Raw genomic sequence first — 21,302 nt, 5'->3', positions numbered from 1 at the left:
GCGTGGGGTAGTTGGGAGAAGAAGAAGCAAAGGAAAGAGCAGAGTAGAGAAACTCATCTCTAGGCTATAAAAACATGGAGGTGGTCACAACACAAATCACTACAAGAACAACACCGAGCAAGAGAATCAAATAGCAAAAAACTTTTATAATATTCTTTCAAAAACAAAAATGGGAATCGTAGCATTCAACTGGGCAGAGGGAAATAACAACCAACTGATGCTGCTGATGAACAGAGACAATTGGGAAAACAGGCAAGTATAAGATTCAGACATTTTTGGTTTTAATTTTGTGCATCAGACTTTCTTGTTGAATACTTTTTTGATGTTTTTTTTCTTTGTTTCTATGAGTGATTAATAGGGTCATACGTGGGGCATCTTGGAATGCAAATGGCCACATATTGAGTGGTCGGTGCGAAGATAACGGCGGAACGTGGTTTGGTATTTCTAGAGGAGGCCGAGTCGCTTTTCTCGTGGGTTCATCGTTGGGTTTAGACTACATTGAACCAGACACAGGCTCTGAGTTGTACCCAATTGAATTCTTGGAGGTTTGTTTCTTGCATATTTTGCTTTTCATTATTATTCAAATATCTTTATTTGATCAAGGGATTGCTTTCTTTAATTGCAGAGCAATATGAGTCTAGAGGATTTTCCTCTCCACGTGGCACAGCGTGAAGCGCAAAGACATAATAATGGAGAACTGGATCCGTCTGAAGGGTGGTCCTATAGCCTTATAGTCGCAGATATGACATTGAATTCAATGGTTCATATCTGGAAAACCTTTCAAGATGATCCGGATATCATCGTAAACCCCGTTCCGTTTGGTGTGCATACAATTTCTCCTTACTTTGGTCTCGATTCAGAAGCTTCCAGGGTAAGTCTTAAGTACAAGTGTCTTTTCGTATAGTTTCTCTCTTTATAAAATTTTTGTTTTTCTTTTAATTTGCAGGATTTACGCCTGAGAGGCTTGTTTAATGAGATGATTGATGACTTGGGAAACAATCAACTACCACCGCTTGCGGAGATTGCTGGGAGGTTTATGTATAATGCTGAGGGAGATCAAGAAGACGGCGATGCAGTGTTTCTCGAAGCTATGACTGTTCATCCTAATGAACAAGTAAGAAATTAAATCTAACATTTCTTATGATCCATCATAGATTAGTACGTTAATCTCTCTCTTTTTCATTTTCATTCAGCTTGGACGGCAACGTTTAGGAACAACAAGTACGACAGCATTGGTGGTGGAACGCACTGGGAGAGCAAGGGTCTTTGAGAGGTACAGAGACAATGGTGCATGGCCCACGCACGATTTCGATTTCCAAATCGAGCATTAGAAAGAGTTACAGAAGAACACTGGGAAGCATCCGAATATTATTATCTCTAATTATTAAATAATCTCGTTGATGCTGTAAATAGATCTCTCTAATTTATTTACCTTGTTGAGATTCAGGGAAATTTATTTCCTTGGTCACACTACATATATCTCTAGTCGTCTATGAACATTATCCTTGATATACATAAATAAAATAGTCGATTTCCATAATCATATAAGACATCAGTAGAAGTTAAAGATTTTAAAGAATGTCTTTAATGATATCAATGATTAGATACAAATGTCATATAACAAATACCTAACATATGAACTCGTGAAGCACACAAATCCTTGTGGTGTATAACCTCTCGCAGTGATATTCTCGAGGATTACCGTCTTGTTGTAAAACAAGATGCAGTTAGTGCTTTTGCTGGTATTGTAGCCTTTGATGTAGAAATCTACGAGGTAACTTAAAAACACTTTTTCACTATTTATATTAGTCACAAAATCTAACTTAGCTTTTTGACCTATAAGATTAATCAATCCTCCATCAATTTTATAGGTACAGCTAAAGGTCTTGAAGTCCTGAAAGGAAAATCGAAAACCTTGAGGGTACTCGAAATGGAGAAGAACGATCAAGGAAAGCTATCGCTCAGAAAAGTTGGAGGTGGCTGGTTAGTTCAAACCTCAGATACAATAAAGCATAAGCTTCAATGTTCTAGGCTTTCGAGCATATAACAAAAAAGATTCTGAAGAAAGTATCTCGGACGAAATTTAAGTGGTTGATGATGTTGTAACTTTTGAGACCTTATGATATGAGTTCTGAATCCCTGAACAAATTTTTGATTCAACTTTGGTTTGGTATTTTTGGCTAGCAAACATAGGAATTTCGTTTTCGTTTGGTTGACTACGAATTGGAAGGAGGAAACAAGAATACTCTAGATGTCTTAAAACGAACGTTTGATCAAACATTAGTTTGCTCCGATCCCAAGTAACATGTAACACAATTACCAGAACAAAATTCTAAGCCAACAGAGTAATAAAGCTCACACGAAACATGTACATGAGAAGTGTTAATTGTCACACTCACAAGCAAGATAGAGAGAATCTTATCAAGACGATTTCAGCCATGGCTCTTACTTGAATATATAAAAACTTACTTTTTGAAGAATCTCTTTGAAAGCTTGATGTTTACATAGAGAGATTACAACTTGTATCAAAGAGAGAGCTTTTTTCAGATGACTTGATTAAGCAAGGAAACAACCACGTTTTGATACATGTATACTAATCATCATCTAAACGACACAAAGCATCAAATTTGTTAAGGCTCTCAAACGATCCTAAGTTCCTAAGATCAAAGACGCTTGACTTGAGTTGCTTTGCGTTGTTTACACTAAGATCTTCGACATGGTCTCCAAAGGCATCAACTGTACCAAAATACTTATGCTCTTCAAGGTTAGCTCCAACATATTGGAAGTTAACACATTGGAAAGTGTTCTTCTCGGGACTGAAGTAGAAAACTTTATAAGGCTTAGATGATAAGTTCTCCGACAAAACAATTTCACCTGTAGTAGTCATCCCAACAACGGAAAGGCGTTTACCGTATCCATTCTCCGGAGAAGGGTAGACATGTTGCGACCATTCCTGTTTCTCGACATCCTCTAGAATCCACATATGTAACTCACGGGTTTCCCATTCACTACGCCATCCACTATGCCATCCTTTATCATTTTCATACTTCAAACTGATCACACATAATTTACCCTTATAGTTCATCAATTCATAAGAATTGCATTTTTTGTCAATAAAATTAAATTTCTCAGACCTAACATCAAAGCAAACTATAGTTGGATTAGCAAAGTAATACAAAACCCCATTGATGCATATCCCTTTTCTAAAAGGCTTATAGGTAACCGGACAATATTGTATCTTCCTCCACCTCATTATTCCAGCTTCTAATGTCAGAATATGATGAACCGTTTCATTAACTAAACTGTTGATGAGCAATACCTTGAATTGCTTGTCAATCGGATCAAACCCTAAAAAGCTGATCTGCTTTCTCTCCTTCCTCATTTTTGGTAAGATCGCATACTGTCCTGTGATAGGGTTACATATCACAGGCACTGGATCCTCACTCTTATTTTTTGAGATCCGCACATCAGGAAAATAGAACAAACCAGAGGCATAGCTACAATTACTTTGGCTTCTAGGGAACTTGGTATGAAAATCGGCCGCTACAACAGTAGACTTCTCATATGGATTCTGAGGGTGAGGTGACGAGTAGAAGAGCCACTCACCACCGTTTTTTTGTTGGAGAGCGAATAGGAGACGTGGACGAGTCGAGGACCTGTTCAGGAACAACTCGGCGAAATCTTGACTGCCAAGTATTGACGCCCATTGCTTCGACACGCAACAACTTCTCCCGACTGACTTTGCAGGTAATCTCGAGAAGATATCGAAAAAGAGATCAATTGGAATGGAATCTAAAGTTTTTCCTCTATTCATTTCGTTATATTGTTGTATTTGTTGATCAGACGGAGAGACTCCAATATGTAGGGTTCGGAACCTAGGGCATTTTTTTATTGGTTTGTTTTGGTTTGGTTTGTTCTCTTTGATTTTGGTTTAAAGGCAGAAAACCGATCAGCATCCCTTACCATATCGCGGGTCGTACACAAGTAACAATTTGACAAGTCTTTTGATGATCTCTTATGTACATTTCTATTCTAACTACTAACTTCTCAAAACTCCTAACTCTTAAAAAGTCATGTTTACTGTAAAATTTGGGATCCAATTTCAAGTATCTAAGCACTTTTTTCTTCACTAATGTCAGACATTTCCGCCATATATGTGAATGTGATGTTTAAGGCTTTCGAGCATATAAAGAGTTCGCTAATAATGTAGTTTTCTTTGTTAATTATAAATTATCTAAAATCAGTTTTACAGTTGGATAACAAAATATTGAGACCTCTCTTAAAACTATACCTTCAAGATTCAAAAACCAACAGAAAATTTTATTACATATGTTACAATATGGATACAAAACGCCAAGACCTCTTTGACTCTCTCTCTCTTTCTCTCTCTCATGGGAAGAAAATAAGTTTATATATAAACCACAGCCGGGCAAAAAAAAGACAAAGCACATGAAAATGATGAAAACATATTAATACCCCAAAACAGAAACCATTAGAGGGAAATTTCACAAGGTGCATGAATCGTTCTTCCTCGACAAATAGCTCCAAGATTTTCTCCCGCATATGAGCACAATGGTGGAACCACATCAATCTCTCAATTTCATTTTGGCTTTGTTCATTGCAAATTGGAAGGAGCAAACAAAAATATGCAAAATAGATGTCTTACAAGAACTTTTGAATAAACAAACATTAGTTTGCTCCCAAGTAATGTGTAACACAATTACCAGAAACAATGCTAACCATAAAGGAAAAAAAAAAAAAAAAGAGCTTAAGCTAACAGAGTAATAAAGCTCACACGAAACCTGTAAATGAAAAGTGTCACACTCACAAACAAAATAGAGAGAATTATATAAAGACAATTTCAGCCATGGCTCTGACTTGAATAAAATATTAATGTTTACATAGAGAGAATACAACTTGTTTCAAATAGAGAGCTGCCTTGAGGAGCAAGAGAAGCAATCACGTTCATGTATATTATTAATCATCATCTAAAGGACACAAAGCATCAAATTTGTTTATGCTCTGAAACAAGCCTAAGTTCCTAAGACCAAATAAGCTTGACATGAGTTGCTTTGCATTGTTAACACTAAGATCCTCGACATGGTCTACAAAGGCATAAAGTTTATTAAAATGCTTAAACTCTTCAAGGTTACCTTCAACACCTTGGAAGTTAACACATTGTAAAGTGTTCCTCTCGGGACTGAAGTAGCAAACATTATAAGGCTTAGATCCTAAGTTCTCTGACAAAACAATTTCACATGTAGTAGTCATCCCAACAATGAAAAGACGATTGCAGTATCCATTCTTCGGAAAAGGGTAGACATATTGCGACCATTCCTGTTTCTCGACATCCTCTAGAACCCACATACATAACTTACGGATATGCCTTCCACTTTTCCACTCACTACCATTTTTATACTTCAACCTAACCCCACATACTTTCCCCTTATAGTTTATCAATTTAATTCCATACTGATCACCAAAGCATTTTGCATCAATAAGCTTGAATTTCTCAGTCCTAACATCAAAACAAACTATCGCATAAGACTTTCTATTAGTTTGTTGAGCTAAGTAATACAAAACCCCATTGATGCATATCCCTTCACGAGCAGGATAATGGGCTAAGGGACATTGGATATTCCTCCACCTCATTTTTCCAGCTCCTAATGTCAGAATACGATGAACCGTTTCATTATTAACTACAGTGTGGATCAGCAGTACCTTGAATTGCTTCTCAATCGGATCAAACCCGAAAAAGCTGATCGGTTCTCTCTTCGTGCTCAGTTTGGGTGAGATCGGTTTAGGTAAGATGGAATACTGTCCTGTGATAGGGTTACATATCACAGGCACGGAATCCTCACCCTTATTTTTTGAAATCCACACATCTGGAAAATAGAACAAACCAGAGGCATAGCTACATTTACTTGGGCTTCTAGGGAACTTGATATGAAAATCGACCGCTACTACAGTAGACTTCTCATATGGATTCTGAGGGTGAGGTGACGAGTAGAAGAACCATTCACCACTGTTGTATCGTTCAAGGGCAAATAAAAGACGTGGACGAGTCAAGGACTTGGTCAGGAACAACTCGGTGAATTCTTGACGGCCAAGTATGGACGACCATAGCTTTGACACGCAACGACATCTCCCGACTGACTTTGTAGGCAATCTTGAGAAGATCTCGAAAAAGAGATCAATTGGGATGGAATCTATAGTTTTTACTCTCTTCATGATCGTTGTGTTTTTTTATTTTTTGATCAGACGGAGAGACACCGTTATATAGAGTCCGGAACCTAGGGCATTTATTGGTTTGGTTTACTCAGTTCGATTTCGGTTTAAAGGCATAAAACCGATCAGCATCCTTTTGTCATATTGCGGCTCGTAATCGTACACACATAACAAATTTACAATTTTCTGATGAATGTTTATAATCTCTTCGGTACATTTCTATCCTACCTAATAACTTCTCAAAAATCCTGTCTTAAGTAAAATTTGAGATCCAATTTCAAGTATGTAGTCACGTTACTCTTCACTAATCCATACATTTCCGCCATTACGATATATGTTATGTTTAAGGCTTTCGAGCATATAAAGAGTTCGCTAGTAATGTAGTTTTTTTTTTTTGTTGATTATAAATTATCTAAAATCAGTTTTACAGTTGTATAACAAAAAATTGAGACCTCTCTTAAAACTATACCTTCAAGATTCAAAAACCAACAGAAAATTTTATTACATATGTTACAATATGGATACAAAACGCCAAGACCTCTTTGACTCTCTCTTTCTCTCTCTTTCTCTCTCTCATGGGAAGAAAATAAGTTTTTATATAAACCACAGCCGGGCAAAGAAAAAAACAAAGCACATGAAAATGAAGAAAACATTTTAATACCCCAAAAACAGAAACCATTAGAAGGAAATTTCACAAGGTGCATGAATCGTTCTTCCTCGACAAATAGCTTCAAGATTTTCTCCCGCATACGAGCACAATGGTGGAACCACATCAAGTTCTCAATTTCATTTTGGCTTGGTTCATTGCAAATTGGAAGGAGCAAACAAGAATGCGTACTCTAGATGTCTTACATTAATTTGTTCCCAAGTAACGTGTAACATAATTACCAGAAAAAAATGCTAACCAGAAGGGAAAAAATATGCTTAAGCCAACAGAGTAAAAAAAAAAACAAAAAACTCAAAAGGAAATCTGTAAATGAGAAGTGTCACACTCACAGGCAAGATAGAGAGAATTATATAACGACAATTTCAGTCATGGCTCTGACTTGAATAAAAACTTAATTTATTTCTTAAGAACTTAAAAGATAACTTGATGTTTACAGAGACAGAATACAACTTGTATCAAATAGAGAGCTTTTTTAGCTGACTTGAGCAAGGGAAGCAATCACGTTTAGACTCTTGTATATTAATCACCATCTAAACGACACAAAGCATCAAATTTGTTAATACTCTCAAACTTACTACGATCTTGCTCTTGAACATATATGCTTGACTTGAGTTGCTTTGCATTGTTAACACTAAGATCATCTACATGGTCTACAAAGGCATTAATTCTACCACAATTAACTCCAAGACCTTGGAAGTTAACACATTGGAAAGTTTTCCTCTCGGGACTGAAGTAGAAAAAATAAGAGTTAGACCAGTTCTGCCGCAAAACAATTTCACCTGTAGTAGTCATCCCAACAACAGAAAGATGTTTGCAGTTTTCATTCTTCGGAAAAGGGTAGACATATTTGGACCACTCCTGTTTCTCGACGTCCTCTAGAACCCACATACTCAACTTAAGGACAAATATGCAATCATCATCATACTTCAACTTAATCACACATAATTTACCCTTATAGTTTATCAATGCATCAGAAAAGCATGTTGCGTCAATAATCTTATATTTCTCAGACCTACCATCAAAGCAAACTATCTTATATGGCTTTTCATTAGTTGGGTAATAAAAAACCCCATTGATGCATATCCCATTATGCCAAGTATTATGGTTAGTCTTATGGGTATATGGACATTGGATCTTCCTCCACTTCATTTTTCCAGTTCCTAGTGTCAAAATACGATGACCCTTTTCATTATTAACTATAGTGTTCATGTGTAATACCTTGAATTGCTTGTCGATTGGATCAAACCCAAAAAAGCTACTCGGCTTTGCGTCCGTTCTTAGTCTAGGTAAGATCGCATACTGTCCTGTGATAGGGTTACAGATCACAGGCACTGGATCCTCACCCTTATTTTTTGAGATCTGCACATCAGGAAAATAGAGCAAACCAGAGGCGTAGAAACAATCACTTTGGCTTCTAGGGAACTTGGTGTGAAAATCGGTCGCTACTACAGTAGACTTCTCATATGGATTCTGAGGGTGAGGTGACGAGTAGAAGAGCCATTCATCGTTGTTTCCTTGGATGGCGAATAAGAGACGTGGACGTGTCGAGGACTTGGTCAGGAACAACTCGATGAAATCTTGACGGACAAGTATTGACGCCCATTGCTTCGAAACGCAACGACATCTCCCGACTGACTTTGTAGGCAATCTCGAGAAGATCTCAAGAAAGAGATCAATTGGGATGGAATCTAAAGTTTTTTCTCTATTCATGATCCTTGTATTTTTTTTTTATTGATCGGTCGGAGAGAGTCCAATATATAGAGTTCGGAGCCTAGGGCATTGATTGGTTTGGTTTAATCAGTTTGATTTCGGTTTAAAGGCATAAAACCGATCAGCATTCTTTTGTCATATCGCGGGTCGTACTCGTACACAAATAACAAATTGACAATCTTCTGATGAATGTTTATAATCTCTTAGGTACATTTCTAACCTACTGTACCTAGTAACTTCTCAGAAATCTTAACTCCATGTCTTTAAGTAAAATTTGGGATCCAATTTCAAGTAAGTCATGTTGCTCTTCACTAATATCATACATTTCCGCCATTAAGATATATGCCATGTGATGTTTAAGGCTTTCGAGCATATAAAGAGTTCGCAAGTAGTTTTTTTTATATGGGTTCAATCATATAAATCATCTAAACTCACTCCTCTTAAGTGAGACATCTCCAAAACTACACCTAAAAGATTCAAAAACAAACTGAAAATTTTATTAGATATGTTACAATAAAATGCCAAGACCTCTTTGACTCTCTCTTTCTCTCTTTCACGGGAAGATGATAATAAGTTTATATATAAACCACAGCCGTAAAAAACAAAATTAAAAAGGAAAAAAAAAAACAAAGCACATGAAAACAAAGAAAACATTTTAATGCCCCAAAACAAAAACAAAAAAAACCATTAGAGGGAAATTTCACAAGGTGCATGAAACGTTCTTCCACGACAAATAGCTTCAAGATTTTCTCCGGCGTATGAGCACAATGGTGAAACCTCTACACCTAAAATTTATTCGATTTTGCATATAAGAAAAATATATTCATAGAGGAGAAACGTAAAATAAATAGAAACACAGTAATGAGAAGATTTATTGTGAGAGTTACCAGTTGCATATAAAGGCACAGAATGTGTTAGAAATCCACCAGCTGCTATAACCCAACGTGTGTGTAGCCTTAGAACCAAAAGCCTCGCACTTTCCGGTGTATCGAAATTCGACCCGTTCACGTTCTTCACTGGTGCAAATTCCTCTTCCCTTAATACCTACACATTGCTCAATCCAATTTCTCAGTTTTTAATATTTGGTTCTTTTAGTTAGTGTTTTGTGTAAATGAATTGATACTATACCTCAAAGAGTGCGGTTGAAGGAGCATATGGAAACGAATCGAAAATGAATTGTTCTAGTTTTAGTCCCATTGTGTATCCATTCATAGATGGTATCTTCTTTTCCGCCAAATGGTACCTGCCACAAACAACAATTTAGTAACATTTTGATAGCGGGATTCGATTGTATTTGTAGAGAGCTTACACGCTGTCTTTTTCTAGGCCGGTCGCGACTTGATTAAGGAAATCTAAAGTAAACATGTGTAAGCAAACCTAAGAAAGATGTAAAACAGAATTTTGGATTAGTAGAGAAAATTCATAAGAATAAGAAGGAGAAGAGAAAAGGATTTTACGTTACTCCAGCAATATTGAAGACGGCCTGTTCGTTGATTAATAGCAGAAGCCATAGTCTGATCAAGTTCACTATACTCAACTACTGTCAACGGTCCGCCTTTGCCTCTTCTAACAAATACTCCTACCTGTTCTTGAGGATATGCCTGTTTTTTTCCATAAAAATATAAAGAAGATGAACTTTTTAATCTTAAAAATCTTTCTGAGCCAGTGAGTATGAATAATCTTAGATACCTTCCGCACAACTTTTGCAGCCGAAGCAGCGCCTTTATCGATAAAGTATCCAAGAAAAGTAGGATCAGCTACTCGAACCTGTTTTTCAAGATTCCATATTATAACCAAGACAACGTTGAGAAAAAACAAGCACATGTTAAACACTCAATATTGTACTAGAAAGCTAACCAGGACATTGTCAACGCCATAGCAATCGACGTATTTAATTCCCCTAGAAGCCATATCCTCTAATAGCCTTGAACACTTTAGCGCTGTAAAAATGTCAGATCAGAATCATCAACGGTTTGAGAAGAACATATGTATGATAGTAAAGAACAGAATCAAAATTTAGTAAACATACCCGCATAGACCCCGCCGTTACCATCTGGAGCTTTAGCAAGCTGTTAATCATAGGTAATTAAACTCATTAAGTGAGTACTGAAGATAAAAGTGAGACCTTGTCATTTTATAATTGTACATACACTGAAAGGTGTCTCCATGATAAACTTTCCATCCTTTGTAACGCAAGGCAATGTACCTTGTTGGAAAAAACTGATCTGTAGTAACAAGTGATCAAGATTGGTCTAAGACACGAAGGAAAAAGCATCAAGGAATGTTCATACAAATAAGAAGCATCTTACTTGATCTGGTTCAAGACCAAAGTACTTGTGACTCGAGAAATATTTTCGTGTCGCTTCATCAGTAAATGGACTAGTCATAATATACCAGTGTATTGTAACTGGACGAATTGGACCTGAACGAAAGATATTATGCGGAAAAGAGTGTCATATATGATGTAAAGTTACACATATCCGTTGGAGTGTAGAAGAAGCCATGAGTCTCACTCACCTTCACTCACTACTTGAGCAGCAAGTCTTTGAACACACAAGATTCTCTCTGCTTGAATCTGAAAGAGCGATTTCCCTGATGGTAGTCCGATATCTAAGATGGAAATAAGTCAATAACTACTTTGTTAAGTAACCATCATAGGTTCAAGCAATGCAAGAACCTAAGCCTAGCTAGAGAGTAACAAAGAATCAAAGTAATCTTCTTACTCTAAGCAAATGATGCATAAGATTCGTTAAATTTGTATATCGAAAAAACGAAACGCGAGCTGACTCTATGACACAACTCACAAGTCCATTCTAAGGTCCATTTCTAAACAGTTGTTCTGAATGTGACTATAGAGAAGATTAAACAAAACAGAGGAAACCACATAAGTACTCACTAAAACATCCTTTTGGATCTGAGCTTCCAAGCCTTGTTCCCTGCATTAGTTTCATTACCAAACCAAGTTCATTATCAGAACACTTGAGGAATGTTGCAAAAACATAACTGGAATATATAAAAGATATTCTCAAGTTACGAAACTAAGTAATACATCAAGCAACACATATCTTAAAAACCAGATTTTTTCCAACCTTCCTTACAACACACGAAACAGAGCATCCTCCTAATATAATAATAAAAAGTTACGGAATCCTATAAAGCATCTTTCAGATCACGTGATCATCATCATCCTTATAATTAAGCAGAAGGTTCCTCCTAGAAATCACCATTACTCAAAAACAATAAAATGCACCACCGACAGTGATTTGTCTGAAATTAATCATGATTATTGTTTGCCAATATAATTAAACCCTTTTAATAACCCTACTTATCTAAACACCACTTTATTTCCATTTCAAAACTATATAGCAATTACATAAAATACACAACACTACACTAAAGTCTTATAATCTAATTAATTCAACTTTTTTTAGTTAGGTAGTAGCAGCATTATTCCAGAACCCCCAATCTCAACCATCAACAAGAGAATCATTTAGCACTCTAAGTAGCTACTTAATTAAGACAAATTGCATTATTTAATTAATAATTTACCTGTCCACCAGATAAAAGCACAACACCTAATTTGCCTTCATAGATAGTTTTTAATCCCATTTTCCACCATTTCTCTCTATCTTCCATTGTTCTTCCATCTACTGTCGAAACCCAATTCTCCGGTACCGGTTCGATCGCCGCCACCGGTAAACCTAATTAACCGGGAAAAAACAGAGATTAGAGTACAATGCATGTTAACTAATTTGATTAGAGTAAGAATATTAAAAACCTTGAGAGTGAAGTGAACATCTAATGATCCGATCTATTCTTGGAAGATCCAAATTCTGTAAACAAAAAAATAAAAATTACACTTAGATTGAATCTGAGATCCAAATCTTAACGAAGAATTTGGAAAAAAAAATGCGAAATCGAAAACACAAACCTCAACTTCTCTAACGAGAAAATCTTTCTCGTCTGGTGAAAGTTCATCCCAAAGAGAGAAAATATCTTCTTGACCATAATCTTTTAATCTCTCAACTAAAGCTTGACGCGGTGAAGAAGCCATTGGAGGAGGAGAAGTCACCGCCGTCGTTGTAGTTGTCGCCGCCGTTAAAGCACCATTCTCTGTCTCCATCGACGGTTCTCTCATTCTCTATCTGTAGATCTCTCTCTCTCTCTCGGAGGCTAAAAACGATTCGATTTTGGATTTTGGATTTGTGACGTTTGGTTGAGTTTTTTGGAAGGGATTTTATAATACAAGGTTTTAATGACACGAGCGGAGAGAGCAAAACAGTGGCGACGAAGACAAGAATCAACAAATCAATCAACGTGTAACAACTGGAGTTTTGAAATGACTGTTTACCCCTTTTTGTTAGTCTCATGCATTCTGTCAGAGCTCTCCGACAGTTTGTTGCTTAGCCCTTCTGGCTTATTAAGCGGGTTTTGATTTCCTTTTCTAATTATTAACTAGGATCGGACCCGCGGTCCACCGCGGGGAAATATTGGTTTACATACGTTGATTTTAATATTGTGCGTGTTTTTAGTTCAATCGTGTAATGTACTTATAAATATTCATAATAACAGATTGTAGAGAAAATGTTAAATTGTTTATAATTAAACCCATCATATTAATTTTAATTTACAAAATGAAATTTTTTGTTTTAGAATTCTAAAATTAGACGATTCATGAGAATTAGAGCAGTCAAAATAGGTCAAAAACCACGGGTCGAGCCCAAATCATCTCACTATAGGGAAGATTTGGGAAAATTTATTAAACCCGCAAATAAGCAGGCCACATAGATTGATTCGTAGTGGATCATAGGTTTTAATCGGTTTTTGTCAGCAGGTTGGCGGATCAGCCCGCATGTTAGTATTTATTGATAAAAATATAATTTATTCAACATGTGGTAATTTAAAAAACTTTTAGTAAATGAAATTATAATATTTATAAATATAATGATATATAAAGTTATTTCTCTAATGTTTTTTAATTTATTTATTTTATTAGTATTTTAAATTTTGATTACTTTAAAATTATTTAAACAAAATCCACGGACAACCCCGCAAATCAGCATACATTCGCGGGACGGGTTTGTGATTCATATATGACTAACTACATGTCAAAATATATTTTGCCTATCGCAAAACGGACTTAACGGGACGAATCAACTCGCTTTGCCAGCTCTAATGGGAATATTATTTGTCATACATCAAAATGGAGTTTGGACATAGGAATAATAGAATCTGCATATTATTTGTTAGATAAGAGATTGAAAAGTGAAATATAATGATTAAAAATTAATTAATATTTTCATGATTCACAAAATTTAATAAATATTTATCATTTTGTTGAATAAAATCTAAAAATCATATTCAAGAAATCTTTATAATTTGAAAATTAAACTTCTTTGGTAAGCTATTAGTATGAAAATACCATAATTTACATGGATTTCATATCTATTTAATTACATGGCCAAAATAAAAATATCTATTTAATTTATAAAATAGATGGGTTAGTTGTGATAAATTTTATAGAAATCTTTAGAAGCAAGTAAGATATCTTTCAATTAATGATAATTGGCGAAAATAAGCAAAATTAATGACAAAAACGTGAATTGTTATGGAATTAGTTCCTAATATATATGAACAAATATATTATACGTAATTAATGTATAGTATTGTTCGGAATATGCTTTTATAATTACTTACCATAAGTAAAATCAGATTTTATTTGATTTCCATACACATTTGATTTTAGTTCGATTTTTCATTATTAATTCGAATTTATATTCCAAAAAATTTCAAAGATCCGATTTCAGAATTTCGGGTCAATTTTCTGATTTTGACCCGATCCATTTTCATATGTACTTCTCTTTTAATAGTATAGAGATGACAAAAACTATTCATTTTTTATTTTATTTGTAGAAACAAAAAGGGAAAATTAGATTGGTTATCACTTTTTCCACAAAAGTTTTTACTTCTACCACATTTGAATTCCAATTATCATTCATACCACATTGTATTTGTAAAATAACCATTTTACTTTCCAACTGGTGAGATAAGGAACTGCGATTGATGTGACCTTCCGAAATTTCTGCCGTCATTTTTCTCTCTCCTGGCGCATTGGCAACCGTTTTCGTCCCTCTGGCTGGTAAAACAAAGTTGTCTCCGAGTAAATCTAGATCTTCGTCTTCGGCTCTCTGGCAGAATAAAATAAAGATCAAGTTGTCCCCGAGTTAATCCAGATATCTGGCTGGTAAAACCACATCATCTGGCGATGGATAATTAAGAGATGTTGTTCCCGAGTAAATCCAGATCTCTGCAGGCCGGTAAAACCATATCATCTGGGATTCATAATAATATTGCAAGCTGATGAAATCAGGGACAAGATCTAGACGCAACAGAGAATTTTCAATCGGGGACAAGATCTGGAGACATCCATTTAATGCAGCCGCTCCCCGTTTTCCAACCGGCGTCTTACTGTAGTTCCTTCCCCTGACACATTCCTGACGCAGGCAGAAGGATAAAATCGTCCAACCTCTACCACACAAACACCAAAAGTGGTATGGATGCTAAATCGATTTGCAAAGTGGTACATTTGCTAGGATTTTCTAAAATTGTGGCACATTTGGCAAAATTCCCAAACAAAAATTATTCATCTTATATCCCATTTATACAATAGAAAATGCACAATTTTGAGGAATTTTTTTACAAAAAAGGCATATTTAGAGTGTTGAAATAGACACTTTATACCAATTTTGGTGTATACAAATGGTTTATTTGTATATTTTGTATACAAATGCGACGTGTACAAAATTGGTATATTTATGAAAAATGTATTACATTGTTTTAAAAAAAAGCAAAAATGCTCATTTTGAAAAAATATTTGTGACAAATACATATTTCTATAAAAACTCTTTTACATAACCGGACTAGATCTTAGTGACTTAGTCTTAATCACATATACTGAGCGAAAATCGGTAAAAAAATCAAATCATTTTTCTGTTTGAAATGTCTATAGTAACTATTTAAAAACGCAACAACGAGTTTTGTAGTTAATAGAATTCGATTCCTAGTTTTGATCCATATGATGAGTTCTTAACATTTCAAACAAATTATTGGATCACACACTCTTGGTTTTAGATCTCATTTTCTGATATTATTTTAATATATATCATACAAGCTTTATTAAAGTTTATCCACAATAGTCGGATCTTTCGATTTATAATGGACAATATATGATTTATATAATTTGGTGTATATTCCCATTTTTTGTTAAAAATATGAATGACCGACATAGTATATAATGGGAACTTTTAATTGCGTGATGGGAAAAAAATACTATGTTTAACTGTATGGGGAATTGCGTACGTATTTATGGAACTAAGGTGCAATGTTATGGGTTGGGTTGTTGGAGTTTATATATAGCATCTTCATGCATATGTATTACGTATTCGAATTGATTTTTAAATTGATTGATACTGTGTAGCTTAGTCAGGCCTGAGCTTAGTAATAAATGGATAGTAAAAATATTTCATACAAAGATAATAATAAAATGGATACAATCTGATAGTGGCTGAACTTTGGATTCATGCCTAAGTAGACTATAAGTCTATAAATATATACGGATTGGTTGGTTTCATGACTTTGCAAAAACATTTATAAAAAAAATCAGTAAACCCATAAAATGTTTTTTTTTTTGATAACACAGGTGTCCGGTCCCACCGAAGTGGCCCGACTAGCGTTTCCAAACGGAGCTGACGTGGTCCTAGAAGCTTACAGCCGCCATGTGAATTCCGCAGTTGCCAGGAATCGAACCCAGGTGGCGGTACCCCCAGCTAGAGGCCCTTTACCACTAGGAGACAACTCGTGGTTCATAAAATGTATTTATATCTACATACTAGCTATTGGCTTTGTTATTGAGGTATATACATCAGTTAATATATATTTGAAAATAGCACAAGGAGACATGGATACATGATATATCACGGATTTTACCGGTTTTAACCGTGATATATGTATTGCTTTTAGAGTCTTTTTGTTATTTCTAGAGTCTTTTTGAGTATTTTCAGGTTGTTACACGTTCGGGACCAATTTGGAGATTATGGATCATTCTGGAGCAAAACCGAGAAGTTATGCTACGCGAGCAATCCGGAGATGAAAATACGTGTAGGTTGTGGATGTCGGATATTCACACACTCAAGTATTTTATTAAGTGGGAAAGATTATTCTTGAGAGACAAAAATGAATGTATAAAAACTTGTGAATTGTTACGAATATTGCTATATATTTCTCTCTTGAGAGGAAGGGTGTCCTTTACATGGCCATTGGCCTCTATATTTATACATAGAGAAACGACATTAAAATGAGTAATTAAGCACAATTATTCCTTCTTAAATGTGTCCGTTTTGATTCTTTGACTTTAATGCTCAACGTTTGAATTTGAGTTGACTCTGATCTTCGTGGGCCTCGCCTTTTCAGCCCAAATATCCTTGAACCATCTTACCCATGCCTTCTTCATCGAACTCATGTCGCAATGTAATCACTTCGGATTCTCGAAGTGGTGACAGCCACTTCGACCGTTCCTTTGACTCCTGGGTCCAATGGACTTCATTCTTTATAGGCCATTATCTTGACTACGTGGCAATCTTTGGTTGGTCTCGTACTTCTGGTGCGGGATCCGACACCAACAATTAGCCCCCCAAGTTCTTCGAAGTGCTATTCCAATTCGGAGGACTTTAAATGCTCAAACAGCCAAAGATTGCGCTCGAGAATCTTTCTGATTTCCCGCCGAAAATCTCATCACTCCTTTAATTTCGGCACTAGCCTTTTTTAACTGAGTGACATCTGTCATCATTATGACCGTATATTGTTTAATTACTATTAAAACGGGAAAAACCTTCCCACTTCCCACACGACTTCCGAGACGGTTTCATCATTAGCCTGAGGTAACTTCTTTTCACCATTACTCTCTTCTTTTACTTTTGTACTTTAATCAAAACCTCTCTCTTCGTTCCTTCACCAAAACCCTTCTTCGCCGGATCTTGAATTTTTCTTTCTTCCCAATGACTTCCGATTCCGATAGACCCGAGTCTCCGTCTTTCGATGAGAGGCGTTCTAGCAATGACGAGTGCACCCGCTCTGACGATATTGCCGGTCCGCACTATAGGTCCACTTGTACTCTTCAATCCCTCGAGCGGTTGAAAGAGCTTTGCCGGATTCCACCGGAAATTATGGCGGAAGCACAAATAGCTTCCCCCACAGAATCCCCGGAGAACCATCGCGATGGTTACTTCTGTGTGTACGAGATTTATTTCAAGGGTTGCGGGCTGACCTTTCCTCTTCCCGAAGCCCTAGTTTTATACCTAGCGGCTCTTGAAATCGCTCTTCCTCAATTAACCCCCAATCTTCTCCGTACTATTCTTGGAATTATAACAATCGCGGCGGAGGCCGGTTACGTTATCGGAGTTGCTGAACTAAATGAGCTTCTGAGCGTGAGAAGTTCATCGAAGAAAACGGGGTATTTCTCAGCATATCCTAATGCCAACAGGAACATCATTTCACATCTTCCGAACAAGGATAAAAATTGGCATCATCCTTGGTTTCTAATTAAAAAAACTCCCGCTTCGATTGGAAATCTCGCAGATTTTCTCCCTTCGAAGTGGTCTGCGAAACCCGGTAGTGATTAGGTTGCCCGTATCTTTCCCGATTGTTTCTTTATCTTTATCGACTAACACCGTTGTTTCATTTCGCAGCTTTCATCGCTTCTAATCTCCCATCTGAAGAGTTCATCGAATTCTTCAAAATAATTCTTGAAGGGGAAACCCTTTGGAACTCCTTCACTCTTGAACGATTCCTAGAAGCTAACCACAGACTCAGGATGAGTCCGCCTGGTTATCTTCACCAAATTCCTCCCCCTCCCTCAACTCAGGGAATGTCATCTCGGGCCCTTGCGGCCAAGCGTAAGTTGCTTTCCAAGCCGATGGCTGAGGCTTGCGAGGAGAAGAAAAAGTTTCTCGCGACTTCTATAGACAAGAAGGACTACAGTAGAACCTTGCTGGTTGATGATGGCAGCACCGAGGGAGCTCGATCTGTCGCTTCCTTCAGATTAACTCCTCGTCGCGATCGTCGCGACTCACGTTCTCCTCGGAGGGATCAATCTCCCCGCCGTGATTCACCTCGTCCTCCCCGAGATGATTTTAGTAACGAACCAATTAAGAACTTGGTTCGTCGGAAGAGAGACAAGTCCTCTCGCAGCGATTCTTCTCCGCGGAGGGAAAAGTCGAGGGCCCGGACTGACCGCTCACCTCGATCATCCCCTCCTCCTGAACCAATGGGTCCTCCACGACCGGTTGATATGTCTTCCTCCTCCCAGCCTGATAGTGGAAAGACCGCCCGGAGTGCGTCTCCGAAAAAGGGAGATTCTGAATCTCGAGATACTTCCTCGAGGTTAAAACCTGCTCTTGTCCCTCAAGTCAAATCGCTTTCAGGTTTGGTGATTCATACAGTATTCAACGTTTTTTTTTTTATATTTCCATTAAGATTCCGATTTTTACAACTCCTCTTTCTTCGCAGCTATGGAGAAAGAGGGTAGCGTCTTCCGATGCTTCAAGACCCGATCAGGTTCGATCTTGCCAGATTTCGACAAATGGCGCCCTGCGATTCGTGAACGCTATTTGCTTTACGCGCATCACCCATCTCGGGTTAGTTCCGTTTTTTTTTTTTTTTTTTTTTTTTGCATTGCCATTCTGCGAATTGACTCACCATCCCTGGTTCATGTATAATGCCAGGCTCTTAGCGAATTTAACGACATGATCGAACATTACGAAGGGTTGGTCATTGGTCGGGAGAAGGAGATTGACATGTGGAAGAAGAAATTCTCAGCTCTTGAGGCTGACCTCAACTCTTCTGCTGGCTCTAAGCACGATTTGGAGGATAAGGTCGATAGGTTGACGTCAGAGCTGACGCAGGTAAAGGGGGAACTGCAAGACTACTATGACCGGAATTACAAACTCCAGGACGAACTGTCTGGTGTTCAGGGTAGACTTCATGAATCCGAATCAACCGCCGACACCCTGAACAACCAACTTATCGAGCTTGACGCGAAGTAAAAGGCGCTAGCCAAGTTGCGTGATTCTGAGTTGGCAAGGTCAGCATCGAAGGCCAGAAAGGAGGTTAAGGGACGCGGGATGGAATTGATCCAAGGGGCCATTCGCTTCATGCAAACCGAGAAAGCTAGGTCGGACTTGGAGTCAGACATCAAGGAGCACGAAAGCAACCTGATTCTGCTGGATCAAATCCATGAAGCAGATTTCTCTGAGGAGCAAGAAAGGACCGAGCTGTCGACTAACCTTTCTGAAAAACGGAGTCGCTTGGCAGCTCTTCCCACTTCGGCCTTCAACCCGCTTGACTTCGAGGCATTCTTTACTGAATCACCTCCTATAAGTGAATCGGGTTTGGACTGGGCGGGTAACGCTTGACTCCGGAGGCTTACCTTTTCTTACCTTGTACCTTTGATTGACTGGAATTATTATTTCCAGGTTCAAGCGAGACGGAAGGCATTGTCCCGCCCGTAGCTCCTGTGATACCGGAGGTCACTCCGGAGGTTGGTTGCACCGCGGAGGGTGGTCAGGGAGCTTCATCTGATCAAGCACCAGTCAAGGAGGTGAATGAAACTCTGATTGCTGAGCCGGAGTCCGAGGTGGAGATCACTCCGTAGTGGCTGTGTCCACTTTAAATTGGGGATTGTCCCTTTAATTTTAAGACTTAATTCCAAACTTATTTTTGGCCTAAGAAGGCTTTATTGTTTCTTTTGAACAAGATATTTGCCTGAGGAGGCTTTTAAACCTTTCTAGGTTGTGACCCCAGGGGGTTTGGTTAAAATTATATGCGGGTTTGCAAAGTCCGCTTTTAACCTTTTGTGGCCTTGTGGCAATGCTTTCGAGATTTTTAGGCTGATCAGACCTTTCTCTTTAGGATGCGAGAGCTGAGCTCGGCTTAAAGCGAGTTCCCCACTTCGGGTTTAGTCAACTCGGTAAACTTGTTGGGCTTGGGCCTTAGAAACTTTTGTAGTTAATGCGACGGTTGCTCTTTCCCTTCTCAAGGAAAACGGCTCGTCTTTTACTGCAATAATTGCCATTTCTCGATTTTCCAAAAATGGTTTAAACCACTTGGGCACGCTACCATTAATGAATTTATGGTTCCAAGACAAACCCTAAATCATTATAAATAAAGGCTCACCTACCTCTTAAGCTTTATTTAAACATGACTCTAGAATCTTGCTTGAGAAATATTTTAAGAATGGAAAACGAAACAGTAGCCCCCGTTGATCCCGGCAGCCCACTCTTCTTGTCCGGCGACGGCTTTGAACCGGCCGGCGTTCTCTTCCCTCACGCCGTCTTTCACTTTCCTTCGAAGGAAAAGAAAGAGGCTTGCGATTTTATTGACAAGGTAACTATTAAAGTTTTTGATTTAAAAACTTCATGTTTCGTCTTATTTACTCATTTTTATGTTAGGTTACCGACAAGCACCGTCGCTTGTGTGAAGAGAGGCAGCGGCTGGGACTCAAAAGGCAGACGCTCGAGGCTCGCATCGCTCGGGTGGAAAGGAAGATACGGGCCTTGGAGAGCGATCCCTTTCAATGGGAGTGGCGGAACTTCGACTCCGTTGCTGAGATCCCGAAGATGCTTCGGATGTATCTCCGCGCCAG

The 21,302-nt window shown here is 37.7% G+C and overlaps 5 protein-coding genes across 6 annotated transcripts; 1 reads left to right on the top strand and 4 right to left on the bottom strand.

Moving 5' to 3' along the window:
* Positions 1-169: 169 nt before the first annotated feature.
* Positions 170-1,898, top strand: LOC110224394. Its single transcript, XM_021010434.1, has 7 exons — positions 170-252; positions 359-545; positions 626-871; positions 947-1,114; positions 1,194-1,273; positions 1,684-1,774; positions 1,872-1,898. Exons 1-7 carry the CDS (start codon positions 170-172, stop codon positions 1,896-1,898), a joined length of 882 nt encoding a protein of 293 aa, XP_020866093.1.
* A 635-nt stretch (positions 1,899-2,533) lies between these two features.
* LOC9326985 (putative F-box protein At1g33020) lies at positions 2,534-3,814 on the bottom strand. The gene has a single exon (XM_021010681.1). The coding sequence runs from the start codon at positions 3,812-3,814 to the stop codon at positions 2,594-2,596; it is 1,221 nt and encodes a 406-aa protein (XP_020866340.1). The 3' UTR covers positions 2,534-2,593.
* A 1,073-nt stretch (positions 3,815-4,887) lies between these two features.
* LOC110225345 (putative F-box protein At1g33020) lies at positions 4,888-6,231 on the bottom strand. The gene has a single exon (XM_021014843.1). The coding sequence runs from the start codon at positions 6,229-6,231 to the stop codon at positions 4,978-4,980; it is 1,254 nt and encodes a 417-aa protein (XP_020870502.1). The 3' UTR covers positions 4,888-4,977.
* Positions 6,232-7,242: 1,011 nt separating this feature from the next.
* On the bottom strand, positions 7,243-8,617 carry LOC110225286 (putative F-box protein At1g31072). 2 transcript variants are annotated; one of them, XM_021014639.1, is made up of 2 exons: positions 8,114-8,617; positions 7,516-7,622 (listed from the first exon to the last, which is right to left on the bottom strand). In XM_021014639.1, the coding sequence occupies exons 1-2, from the start codon at positions 8,603-8,605 to the stop codon at positions 7,593-7,595; spliced, it is 522 nt and encodes a 173-aa protein (XP_020870298.1). In that variant the 5' UTR covers positions 8,606-8,617; the 3' UTR covers positions 7,516-7,592. The 2 variants fall into 2 exon arrangements, with proteins under 2 accessions (XP_020870297.1, XP_020870298.1); XM_021014638.1 differs by having other exon boundaries at positions 7,243-8,617.
* Positions 8,618-9,077: 460 nt separating this feature from the next.
* Positions 9,078-13,009, bottom strand: LOC9329736 (UDP-N-acetylglucosamine diphosphorylase 1). The gene is made up of 15 exons (XM_021014637.1): positions 12,537-13,009; positions 12,384-12,438; positions 12,155-12,306; positions 11,502-11,541; positions 11,123-11,215; positions 10,915-11,027; positions 10,756-10,830; positions 10,635-10,674; positions 10,463-10,545; positions 10,295-10,372; positions 10,063-10,206; positions 9,915-9,982; positions 9,734-9,848; positions 9,493-9,649; positions 9,078-9,390 (listed from the first exon to the last, which is right to left on the bottom strand). Exons 1-15 carry the CDS (start codon positions 12,741-12,743, stop codon positions 9,293-9,295), a joined length of 1,518 nt encoding a protein of 505 aa, XP_020870296.1. The 5' UTR covers positions 12,744-13,009; the 3' UTR covers positions 9,078-9,292.
* Positions 13,010-21,302: the final 8,293 nt, after the last annotated feature.

Source organism: Arabidopsis lyrata (genome assembly GCF_000004255.2).
Source record: "Arabidopsis lyrata subsp. lyrata unplaced genomic scaffold ARALYscaffold_1, whole genome shotgun sequence".
NCBI classification, from domain to species: domain Eukaryota; kingdom Viridiplantae; phylum Streptophyta; class Magnoliopsida; order Brassicales; family Brassicaceae; genus Arabidopsis; species Arabidopsis lyrata.
This window is presented reverse-complemented; position numbering and strand designations above follow the sequence as displayed.

Excerpts from the sequence above, each read along its gene's own strand:
- LOC110224394 (XM_021010434.1), top strand. The coding sequence starts at position 170 with ATGGGAATCGTAGCATTCAACTGGGCAGAGGGAAATAACAACCAACTG. Across the intron at positions 253-358 it reads AGAGACAATTGGGAAAACAG|GGTCATACGTGGGGCATCTT; the intron begins GCAAGTATAAGA and ends AGTGATTAATAG. Across the intron at positions 1,775-1,871 it reads TTGATGTAGAAATCTACGAG|GTACAGCTAAAGGTCTTGAA; the intron begins GTAACTTAAAAA and ends TCAATTTTATAG.
- LOC9326985 (XM_021010681.1), bottom strand. The coding sequence starts at position 3,814 with ATGAATAGAGGAAAAACTTTAGATTCCATTCCAATTGATCTCTTTTTC.
- LOC110225345 (XM_021014843.1), bottom strand. The coding sequence starts at position 6,231 with ATGAAGAGAGTAAAAACTATAGATTCCATCCCAATTGATCTCTTTTTC.
- LOC110225286 (XM_021014638.1), bottom strand. The coding sequence starts at position 8,605 with ATGAATAGAGAAAAAACTTTAGATTCCATCCCAATTGATCTCTTTCTT.
- LOC9329736 (XM_021014637.1), bottom strand. The coding sequence starts at position 12,743 with ATGAGAGAACCGTCGATGGAGACAGAGAATGGTGCTTTAACGGCGGCG. Across the intron at positions 12,307-12,383 it reads ATGTTCACTTCACTCTCAAG|GTTTACCGGTGGCGGCGATC; the intron begins GTTTTTAATATT and ends CCGGTTAATTAG. Across the intron at positions 9,391-9,492 it reads TGTGCCTTTATATGCAACTG|GTGTAGAGGTTTCACCATTG; the intron begins GTAACTCTCACA and ends AATAAATTTTAG.